The sequence below is a fragment of the Aedes albopictus genome, chromosome 3 (genome assembly GCF_035046485.1).
Source record: "Aedes albopictus strain Foshan chromosome 3, AalbF5, whole genome shotgun sequence".
Taxonomy (NCBI): domain Eukaryota; kingdom Metazoa; phylum Arthropoda; class Insecta; order Diptera; family Culicidae; genus Aedes; species Aedes albopictus.
Window position 1 is genome coordinate 128238249 of NC_085138.1, and position 12368 is coordinate 128250616.

Consider the following 12368-nt stretch of genomic DNA (forward strand, 5'->3'; position numbering starts at 1 on the left):
TCGTTTGAAGCGGATCGGGACGACCGTACTGTCAATTATTTCAAGTGGTTCGGGATGATAGCTGTATAAGTTGTTAGAAACGGATCGAGATGACCGTGCAGTGAATTATTGAGAGCGGATCGGGCAGACCTTTGTAATTTCTCAGAGGTGGATTAGGAACTGTTCATAAACCACGTAGACCAAATTAAGACCATCTCAGACATCTCTCACCCCCCTCGTAGACTTTAGTCCATTCAGAAAAATTAAAAATTGTAAGGAGCGTATACTTTGACCAGACATACCCTTCCCCCTAAAACGTCTTCGTGGTTTATGAACGGTCCTTAGTGACTGTTAATTATTGTAAGTGCACCGGGATGACCGCATTGTATCAGTAGTTGGAAGTTGATCAGGATGACTGCTCTGTGAATTATTGAAAGCGAATTGGGATGACCGCTGTACCAGTTTGATGAAAGTAGATCGGAATGGCCGCGCTACTTATTAATGAAAGCGGATTGGGATGACCACTACATCAATTGTTAGAATGAATATCCTGTCAGCTGGTGAAGGCAAAAAATGGATGATTCTGAGGGCTGTTGCATACCTATGATAAGGCATGCAGGTCCTGAAGCCAGAGAGTTGCTCAACGATGCATTGATGCTTGGTTTCCTAGTGCAAGATAAGTTCTAGAGACGTTGGAATGTGCGTCAACAGCCAAGTCATACTTTCAGTTCATCCATTGTACATTTCAACGGTTACCCGAAAATCATGGAGTAGAAGTCATTCTCCTCAACTAAGTTATTGCTCTGAACGATAACACAAGTTTATAATATTTTTGAGCTCGATGAGCTGAAAATCGTTTCAAGTCCGAATACACGATGGGAAGAAATGTAGAGAAACCGATGTTTTTTTTCCGATTTACTATACAGTTGACGATTTGAATTCGATGTTTGTCTTTTGTATTTTTAAGCAAAGTTGTTCACTTGAATGATATGTATCTTCGTAAGTATTGTTCCAATTAAGCTGCGTGTTTTACTGTAACCTGATACAATCTAATATTTTAATATACGTTGAAAGATACGTACACATTCAATACTTCCTGAGATATTTCTTTGGGAATTTCGTGAAAAAGTTTTTCAGCACATCCTTTGAAAAATTCATTAGTGAGGTGATTTATTTGGAATTTTCTTCAACAATTACTTTAGGAGATAATTTAGCAGCTTTCTTGTTCCTGCATATGTCCTGTACATCTTTTAGAAATTCACCCATCAAAACCTTTCGGAGTCCCGTTGGCAATTTCTTCGAAGAGTCTTTCGGTACTCACTTTAAAAATTGCTTGCAGAAGGAATTTTCAAAATTATTTTGTGAATTTCTTATGAAATCTCAGGACAATTTCTTCGCGAAGTCTTATTGCTTTTGGAAAGTTTTTGGGCAAAATTTTTACTTTCCAAAAAATGTTCAACTAGCTGTAGCTTCTCGAAAAGTGCATCAAATATTCTCAAATTTTCACTGTAAGTTGATCAACAAGTTGTTTATCAGTGGTCAACATTTGAAAAAAGATCGGACTATTCTGCACGAAATTATAAAGACTGAGCGCGCATGAGCATGAGCACAGATGACCGTATAAATCGAAGTTGCTACTCCGTGATTGACCAGAACAATTGAAGTTGAACAAGGAACCAACAACGGAGCTTGAGAATAGCATACCGCTCTCAATATGCAACAATTCCAGACTTTATAAGGGCAATAACGGCGCCGGCCACGTCCTTACAGTCATCGAGGAAGGGAAGGAATGTTAGTATGACGAACGTTGCTACTAGAGACCGAGATCACCTCATCTTCTCCACGACTGTCACAGGAAGGTGTTTTTGTTAGTGGGGAGGGGAAAAGTCACATGGTCTGGATTCACTTTGGTAAGTGATGTGATTCATGCAACCTCTATTGGAAAACACTTATTTTAATTTTGACTATCATATTACACATGTCGACACCGAATGACGACTCATTCAAATTATTGTGTAAATGCAAAAGTGCAAGAAAGATATGTACTGTTTATAGAAAGTGAGTAGGCCATGTATTGAACGAATATATCGAATGGTGAAACTTCTGCCGTACGACCCGTGCTTTTAAACAGATCGGCTTGGTTGGTAGTTCATACCACCTTGCCAAGGCTGCAAAAGTTTAAAGCACCCGACTGCCTATGTATTGTTCTGTTTTCATCGCAAATCCTATCGATCGGTAGCTTTTTGCGGAATTCACACTTACGTTCACAGGGGTATGCCTATATTGCGGCGTGTTCTTCCAATTAGCTTTATTCGATCTTCTTGGAAAACAGCATGCAATGTTAGACAAAGGAAGCCCTACAATTAAAAACTATGGAAGTACTTGAAGAACAGTAAGATGAAGTGAAACAGGCCAAGTTCCAGTGGAAACGTAGAGCCACCAACAAGAAAAAGAAGAAGAAGAAAAGGTAAAAATCATAAAAGAGCTCCCGAAAAAAATTCTCAAACAATATTGTGAAAGAGTTGTGGGACGAATTCCTTCATAATTGCCTGTGAAATTTTCAATTAGATGGCGGATAGAAATCCTAGTCAAATTGGCGTAGTAGTCGTCTATGAAATTTCCGAAAGCAGCCGCAGCAGTTTATAAAGAACATCGCGAAGTAGTTTTCAAATGAATAGCTTCATATATTTTGTTACAAATAATTTACAAATTATTCTTTGAAAAAAAAATCCCAAAGAACTTTCCAAGAAGTTTACGAAGGTATCCAAGGAATTGCCAAAGCGGTTTTGCCAAAGCAAATTCCATACCTAAAATAATAAAAAAGAATTTCTAAAGAAATTGCTGACCAAATTTCAATTAAACTACAATAAATTCCCATTTCTTTATTGAAGAAAATTTCAAATAAATCACCGCAATATTCTCGGAATATTCTCACAGATATTGACGAAGGACTTCCAAAGGAATTTGTCAGCAACTTCTAAATATATTTTCGAAAACTGTGTATCCTAATTAACGAATTAGATTTAAATTCACTGCTGTAAAAATCTCAAAGTAATTTCCAAAAGAATTCGTAAAAAAGTTGCCAGTGGATCTCCTCATGGAATCTTTAACCTTCCCAGGAGGCGCGGTATCAAGCAGCTGGAAATGCACCGTACTTGCGCTGTATACGACGAACGAGGTTTTTTTTTGTAGTGTTGCACGTTTTACAACGATGCGCGTTCCAAAGGGTTAAGGGAATTTTCATGAGAATAACCAGAACAGTTCATAAAAAATGTCAAAAAAAGTTCTATTGAAGACTTTATAGTCTTAAGATTGAGCATCTGCAGCTCTACAACAATACGGGCAATTCAACGTAAAATTATTGACCTATTTTACATTTAGAATAACTCCAGAAAATTGCGTTTCTTGATGTACCTACCCTATCTACTTGTTTCGAGCTTGTGAGTCTCAAAAATACAACTTTGGTTTAATCAATATTTCAAGCATGTCGATTTTAATTGAAATTTTGAAAAAATAACCGAGTTATATATATATTGTCAAAAGCGTATAAAATACGGCAGACTTCAGTGGGCTGGACACGTAGTGCGAATGTCGGAAGAAAGAATAGCGAAGACAATATTCAGCAGAGAACCCGGTAGAGGTAGGCGACTTCGTGGGCGGCCGCGAACTCGCTGGCTGCACGCGGTTGAAGAAGATCTACGATCCCTTCACGTTCGGGGAAACTGGAGGAACATCGCCCAAGACCGACGAAGATGGTGCTCTACTATACGCTCGGCATTGGAGTAAAGTTACTTTATAGCCAACAAGGTATCAAGGTAGGTAACCGAGTTATAGCAAGTTGAAATTACCGTTTCCATTGTTTGGGAAGCTTCTCAGTAGTAGTGTTAATAGAAGCCAACCGTTATTAAACTGGACTAAATAAAGCTTAGCTATAGAAATTGCTGATTTTTAAAGAAGAAACCATAATCAAGCAGGGATGCACATTTAATTGAGTGCTAAAAAGCAATTAGGTCACTGTCTGATGAATCGAGAATATACATATACAACCTTCTGAGGAGCACCTGTAATTGATGCATCCTGCCGAATCAACATCAAAGCGAGACCCACTTCTCCGAATCGCCGCCGCTTCACAAAATAAGGTTAAGCAAAGGATAGCCACTCCACGTTAATTACAGGTAAAATTAAATTACGCTGTGCTTTGGGATAATGGGACGATGGGATCAACTCACCTCGCCAGGGGCGGAACCGAATCCTCTGCTGAAGCTCTTCATCCTCTTCGCGCCATTCCTGCTCCAGGAAAAACAATTTGACGAAATCGTGAAATTCTCGCTCCAAGGCAGCGACTCCGGCACTCGACAGGGACCGTTGAACCACCACCAGAATGTGGCGTCGTTGTTGATCCTGTTGTTGTTTTCCACCCTTTTCCATCGTTGTTGTCGTGTTTGTGCTAGTGGTGGAATTGTTGTTGTTTGTCAACGAGGGCAAAACACGTGCCTCAATTGGCTGTAAAATTGCGCTGAGGGCGGTGGCGGCTGCGACGGCGACGACGAGCAAAACTGCTAAGCTCAGCACTTTTCGGCGGGTGGCGCCTCGACTGGGGCGCCTCATGTGGAAAAGCGTTGTTCGAATTTACGGTGCTCTCGCGGGTCGGTTCGGTTTAACTGATTGCGATATTTTTATGACCCGCACACAAGTGGCGAAGAAGCACTGCCTGCCCCGGGGCAACCGAAAGTAGTAATGATATGATGATGCCGTTTAGCTGCTGGCGGTGCCTGTGTGCCATGGCTGAGATTTTTTTTTGTGTTTTCACTCGTAGCACTTGTGGATTACAACGGAATGTATCACGGGATACCTAAAGTGGAATTTTTACATCCTCTATCTGTTTGGGGTACAGTGACTAACAAAAGAGTAAGACCACCTATATTATATACAACTTTATTAGATTAATTGACTGTCAAGTTTTAAATTAGCGCCTAACTATACTACCAGGCAGCTTTTTTAAATATCGTACAGTTTTTAATTTTCAATTGTCAATTGAGCAAATTGAGCCAAACACTTGATTAGCTTAGCTAAGCTTTTTTTTTTTATTTTAACAATCGGCTTCTGGATAATCTGCTCAACAGATACCTGAACTGGGAGGTCCAGGTATTGTAGGGTTAAAGACCGCCTTGTACAACAAAAGTACTTAAAAACAAGCTGCGTAGCCTGCACCAACGAACATCGATGACTCGCTTCAAGGAGTCCACCAAGTAGCATGCTGGCGCTTTTTTCCTTCTAAACCATGGGGGGGAACCTGCTCTACAGACACCCGAACAGGAAGGTCCGGGTAGTGTGGCGTTTATGCCGTCTTCTATAACAAAAGTAAAAGCCAGGACTTCTCTTTCCTCGGCCCACAAAACAACATTCATATAATCGCCAAACCCTTCGTCTCTCCAGAACCACCAAAAAAGCATTTCTTCAGAGAGGGACTAGTGCATATCGCATCCTCATGGTTAGCTGCGTAGCCTGCAGCAACGAACATCGATGACTCGCTTTGGAGAGCCCATCACGATAGCATGCTGGCGCTTAGCCAGTTTCCCGAGTAGTCAACCCCACGCCCACAACCAACTGTTTTGCAGACATCAAGAAATGATGCCTACGTGCAACTAGATTTGACCTGCTGAAGGTAAGGGACTCCACCTGGCCTGGCTCTTACCGGGGACCCCTTTTCCACCGCAGGCTCGGATCCAACTCAGTAGACCGACGCCACGATAGCAACGCTACCAGGACGTTCTCTCCGCGGCCTCTTAATCGCTGTCAGGGTCGATTTCGTCCGCAGGGCACCGGTATGACCAACGAAGCCGACTCAGAACCCCATGACCACCTCTTGTACCGCATCTGAATTAGCCGTTCTCCGAGTCCACGCGCCACCTCCTCTGTAGCTCCCAGACGATGTGGGTGATAGCCGTTAAAACGGCGTTCCAGTCAAACTTATCCCTACACATCCTCTGGAGAAGATTGTTCCTTTGGTGAAACTGTCCCACGCGCGCTGTTATTTGATCATGGAGGTCATCCTGACAGTCCTGAGTATGCCTCTTGTGCTGCGCATTTCGAAGCACTCCATGTCCTCCCTGATAAGAATGCCGATAGGCACCATACCAGTGATGAAGCAGAGCGCCTCGTGCTCGCAACCCTCAGGCACATCAGCCTGTAAGTACTTTCCAGCTTACCACGGTTGCTTTCGGTACTTAGCGCAGGCCCTATGCCGGGCCACCATATGGGCTTACTAGCGTACACCGTAGAGCTATTGGTCATCATCCGGGACAGTGCCACTATAGCTGTGGAGCAAGGTTGTTAATCGATAAATTATCGTTATCGGCGATAACGATAATCATGTTTAACGTTATCGCTCACTGCGATAATTCAACGCTAGTTAACTGAAGTTAACTTTGGAAGTTTCAATCATAGCAATCTTGGTCGAATACGTTTGACATCCTCATAGCTGTTTGGATGTTTCGAGGATTCAAAATTCCACTAGTGGTTCCATTGGATATTTCGCGGCATCCTATCAATAATTTTCCAAGGATTCCATTAGGAATTCCTCACTTTTCCCACGCTACGGTGATCCTGCCATTTCAAAATAAGTTCCACGTGGATTGCTTCGGGAATTCCTCCGATGATTACTTCGAAAATCCCGCCAGTGTATCCGTGTATTTTGCCAGCAATTCCATCGCGAAAGTCACAAAGCCGCGATAGTCAGGAATTCCGCACTATTCCTATGAGGATCCTGCCAGGGGTTTCATCGACAATTTGCTGACAATCCAAAACAAATTCCTACGATAATTCCTTCGAAAATCCCGCTAAGGATTCCGAGTATTTTTCCAGGAATTCCATCGTGAAAGTCGAAACAGATTCATTCAGTAATTCCTCGCATTTCATCGGAGTTCTGCCAGGAACCCCAACAATTCCTCTTTTTTTTATGTCTTTATTATCGAGACTTTTGGCCCAAGGCTGGTTCGTCTCCAGAACAATTCCTCTAACGGTTTAATTGGAAATTTTCCCAGAGCTTTCAACCGAAATTCCTCCAAGCATTCCTGTGTAAATTACATTCTTAAATAAGAAGTATTTTTCCCGGGCGGTTACACTTTGACACGTAGCAGATTGCGATGCGTATCAATTTCCTTCAGGTTATGATAAGGAAAAAAATCGACCCAACAAATTCATACCATAGTCATACACACGAACGGGCAAATCCTGAGAGGCACATGTATTGTCCAAAGTACAAAATCTCCACTCCAACGATTTGTTTTCTGCTGGAATTCAACAGTTAAATCGATAATTTTCGATAAATTATCGAAGACGCGATAACGATAACGTTAATGTAACGCACTATTTATCGTTAACGTCGAATTATCGAAAAATTGTCAACGAGGTCATAGTTGGCGTTAAATTATCGGTGATAATTTATCGATTAACAACCTTGCTGTGGAGGCTCTTTTACAGGCGTAATCTACGTAGCTATCGGAGGTAAGCTTAGCGTCGATCATCCCACCCATGTGTGTTTGACGGAGCGCTTAATAGAAATACACTAGAACTCCAATGGCGCTAACGTTAATTGTATTAATTGACTATTTTTATGTGTTCATCTTGTAAAGGATCTTTTGTTTTGGTAAACAAAATGTATTTGACACTTCTAGTACCGCTACTGACGCTGTAAGGGCGTGGCAAACCAGATGTTAGTCACACGAACAGTTACGACATTTGGCTTCTGTGGCTAGTTATTCTAATGAGCGCTTCGACGTGATAGTGCAATCGCCTACACTGATCATAGCTTGCTGCCCGATTTCCAGTTGTTCACAACCGTCAACTCAGTTTTGTGATGAGCCAACTCCAGTCCAATGTCCTGGACCTCATCCACGCTTCCACAACATTGATCGAGTGGTCGGTTGTCAACTTCACCTCCTCGATCGATTCACCGTAGACTTCGAGCGTAATGTCGTCGGAAAATCCGACAATCTTCACTCCCACTGGGTACTCTAACCTCAACACCTCGTCGTACATAACATTCCATGACACCAAACCCAGGATGGAACCTAGCGGGACTCCTGAGGCTATATGAAAGGACTTCCGACCCACTTCTGTGTCGTAAACTATTACTCGATTATGGAAGTAACTTCCGAGAATCTTGAGCAGGTACCCGGGTATCCCCAGACGCAAAGGCCCAGACGCAAGAGCGCATCGGCAATAGCAGACCTGCTGGCGCTATTAATCGCATTCCTTACATCCAGAGTCATTACTGCACAGTAGTGAATCCCCCTTCTCTTACGCTCAAGTGCTTTCTCGGCGGTTTTTGTAATCTACAAGATAGCGTCTACGGTCGACCTCCCCTTCCGGAAGCCGTACTGGTTACTCGAAAGACTATATTCGCTATCGGTGAACCTCAACATTCTATTGAGGATACTCTTTTCGAGCACCCTCCCCACCGTGTTTCTCAAGCATATTGGTCTATATGCCGACGGGTCTCCGGGTGGTTTCCCCGCCTTTGAATCATTAGAACCAGGCTCTGCCTCTTCCATGCTTCTGGGAAAACTCCCTCGTCAAGGCATTTCTGCAAAGCAGACCTGAACATCTAGGGATCCTCTGCAATAGATACTATAAAGGCCAGGTTCAGAACACCGTCCGGATCAGGGGCCTTACCTACGCAAAGGGACTTTGCTATCCCCGCAAGTTCCACATAGGTGACCTTCTCCTCATCACCAGTCCCAGTCCCTGGCTCTCCTACAAAAGGAGTCTAAAGACTAGGATCATGGAACTGAAAAAGCCCCTTGAAGATCCCCTCCAACATCTCTGGAGATCGCTCTGCAGGAGCCATTACATTTCTCGTCTTGACCATCACGATCCTTTAGGCGTCACCCCACGGGTTCGCATTGGCACTCTGACAGAGACCCTCAAAGCAGACCTTTTTGCTTGTTCTTATCGAGGTCTTCAGCACGGCTTTTGCAGCGGCGAACACCCCCTGCCGTTCGTTTCGCTCATCCTCAGATCATGCTCGCTGCATCCGCCGCCTAGTACGTAGGCAGGCGCGGCGCAGGTCCGCAATCGCGTCGGTCATCCAGTAAGCCGGTGGTGGTTCCCATTTCTCATCGCACGCCACTAGCTCATCGCCGTCTAAACCAAGCAGGTTTCGCTCACGGTGGTGGAGCGCTTCCCTGAAAAACCCCTTCGTCGAAGTGTGATGTCTTCCACCTTCGAGGGCTTAGCCTTGGCCTGACCGCCTCTTCCTCTACTCGCTGCCTGTTGTTGCTGTAGTCGATACTGTAGCGAACCGCCAGGTGGTCGCTGTGAGTTTAGCTACAAAAAGTAACATCAATCTTCGCTTGTGGAATGCTGTGCACTTCAAGCTGACATCGACAGACTATAGAACTGGTGCCTGCTCAATGGAATGGAATTAAATATCCGGAAATGTAATGTGATTTCGTTTTGCCGCTCAAGAAGTAAAATCGGTTTCGACTACAGGATGTCAACAACTTCTATCGCCAGAGTTGATGCTGTCAGGGACCTAGGTGTGCTGTTGGATAGCAAGCTAAACTTTGCACAACACATTGCAGCAACGATTGCAAAGGCATTTGCAATTCTTGGATTCATTAAGCGGAACACAAAGTATTTCACGGATGTGTACTGTTTGAAGAGTTTGTATTGCACACTAGTGCGCAGTATACTAGAATACGGCGTGCTCGTGTGGGCGCCCTACCATGCCGTTCATAAACACCACATTGAACGTATTCAACGAAACTTTCTTCGATTCACACTGCGTCAACTGCCGTGGAATGATCAAATTCGACTGCCACCATACGAACATCGTAGTGCTTTGATACGCCTGCCAACCTTGGAAAGTAGGAGGATTTTATCGCAGCGCCTCTTTGTGTTTGACTACATGCGTGACAATGTGGACTGCCCGTTACTGCTGAGCAACATACTTCTCAACGTTCCGCCCAGAAGAACCAGACGGGCTGACTTTCTTCGTAATCCCCTTCATCGCACTCTTTTTGGGCAAAATAATCCATTTGATGTTTGTTGTCGTCGTTTTAATGAAGTGTCTGTAAATTTTGATTTTAATGTGACTAAGCATATGTTTAAAAGTAGGATAAGTTCTAGTTCATAATATTAACTGTCTGTACGATATATTCGAAGACTAGTAAATAAATAAATCTAAATAAATCTTAATAATCGACTCCGCACCGTTCTGACTAAAGGTACTCTGACCCCGCTGGTTCGTGAACCATCACATTCTTCATTCCACGGCCCAGGCATTAAAGTTACCCTCTATCTCCTCTCGCCTTTGTCCTGTTAGCACGGTTGTCATATAGAGTCCAGCATCTGCGTGAGCTGTTCGATCGGTCACCGCGGAGGCGCATAACAGCTACAGAGGAAGACCTCGTTTACTTTGTCGCTCACAAAGCCCTCATAGGTAGTAGTCACCAACTCCTGGTCGCTCGACATTCGTCCAAGGGGGGTCCTCCCCTTGGTTCACCCTACTCTGCGTGCTGAGGGCCTAACAATGGTCGCAACCCCCTATTCCCTTCCATCCGGGACGGGCCAGCCTTATCAGCCTGTATGCTGACGGCAGCGAGATTATTTGCTAATGGACGGACTCCAAAAGACTATCACTTGACACTATAACGAAGAATCACAGCGTACGTGTTCTACCTCGCGGCGTGGAAAATAAAAGTAAAGGATTTGAATAGCCAGGCCATTCTTTTCCGGCATCGGCCCTCACCAAAACCTCCTTCCACATCTGGACTGTTATTAGGGTAAACGGCTGCCCAGTGCCCAGTTCAGTCGCATGTACGAAGGAAGTCGAGTACCTCGGCATCAACTTTAACAAAAACCTAACATACCGTTCGCACACGGACAAACTGAGGAAGAAAACTCTCGGACTTCTTGAGCCCTGAATCCTCTGACATATCGTCGGAATCCCGTCTGTTGCTAAGGAACAAAATTGCCACGTTCAAAACGATCATCACTCCAACGATAGCTACGCCCTGCCGGTGTGAAGGATATGTGCTGAAACGTATAAAAGCAAACTGCAAGTGACTCTAAATCGGCTGCTGATGACGATTCTAGATGGCCCTTTCGGAACGAGAACAACTGACCCACAATGAGCTACTGAATCTTGGTGGTGGTCAAACCGCGTCCAAAACTCTACACAGTTAAAAAATTCGTGTAAATTTGCATTTGTTTCGATGCACATATTTGGAGCATCGAAATAAACGCAAAATTAAGTTTGACTTTAAAATTACACGACTTTCATTTTACACGATTTATGTCTCGTACATGAGTCGTGTAAAAATAAATATCGTTTAAATTTAAACGATTCATTTTTGGCGATTCCGTTTGTTGACATGGATTTTTTTTTCGCCGCACGACTGCCAGAGCTAATTTTGTTGTGGAGACAAACTTCACGGCGATGCGGTATTGCTATAACTATTTCGCCATCAACAGTTGTTCTTTACGCAGCCGCATCGCAAAACGGAGCACCGGGAGACGCACTGCGATTGTAGTTGGTGCTGCTGCTGATGAACTTGTTTTTGAAAGAACTCGATAGTTTTATATCAGAATCAACAATCTGATGAATTGCACTAGTATCAATGATACATTTTATGCACTTGCGTACGTACAATTATAAAACACGAAAACTCGCGACACGAAACCAACAATCAGTGCGTCTTTCGGTGCTTCTCTCACGACCAACTGCCTTCTGTCGTCGCGCAAAACAAAACTGAAACAGACACGCCATTTGCATTGATTGTAATCGAGTGTCGCTGTAAATTTACACGCCAATTCAAATTTATAGTTTTGTTAACAGAAAATCGGTTGTTATTCAATTTAATTTTAAATTCAAACCTGAAAATTCTTTGCCATGGAATTTTAAGTTCATAAAAGTGCAACATTGTATGTTTTTCAATGCTCTCAATATGTGCATCAGATTCAACTCAATTTTCAATCATTTTTTGATTTAAATTCGTTTAAAGTTACAGCTTCTGCCATTTACATGTCGTTTAAATTTAATTATTTTTTTCTGTGTATACCGGCATCAGTATGAGGTACTAAAAGCCGCTTTGGTACGACCTGAAGCGACTGATACTTGATTGAATCTTGAGGAAATGAAAACGGAAAAGAGTAGGCTCAATGAACCATCTGCAGGACTTATACAAAGTATTATACAAAGCAATCATTAAAGACGTAGCCGAGAACATCGTCAGATACTTGAAGCGAAGTCCACGGAATTTTGGTTTAACGAGTTGTGCGGAGAGCTTTTGAAAAATAACGCAGCACGAACAGTAATGCTGCAGCACAGAACCCGACAGAACATGGAAAGATGTATACAGAAGTGAAAAGAGCGGATCCAC

At 43.3% G+C, this 12368-nt stretch overlaps 1 protein-coding gene across 1 annotated transcript in view; it reads right to left on the bottom strand.

Annotated features, from left to right (window-relative positions):
* LOC109400375 (uncharacterized) overlaps window positions 1–12368 on the bottom strand; it is a 533446-nt gene that overhangs the window by 322195 nt on the left and 198883 nt on the right. The window contains 1 exon segment of the mRNA XM_062860635.1: window positions 4209–4831. Within this exon segment, the coding sequence (XP_062716619.1) occupies window positions 4209–4587 (379 nt within the window). The 5' untranslated portion in view covers window positions 4588–4831.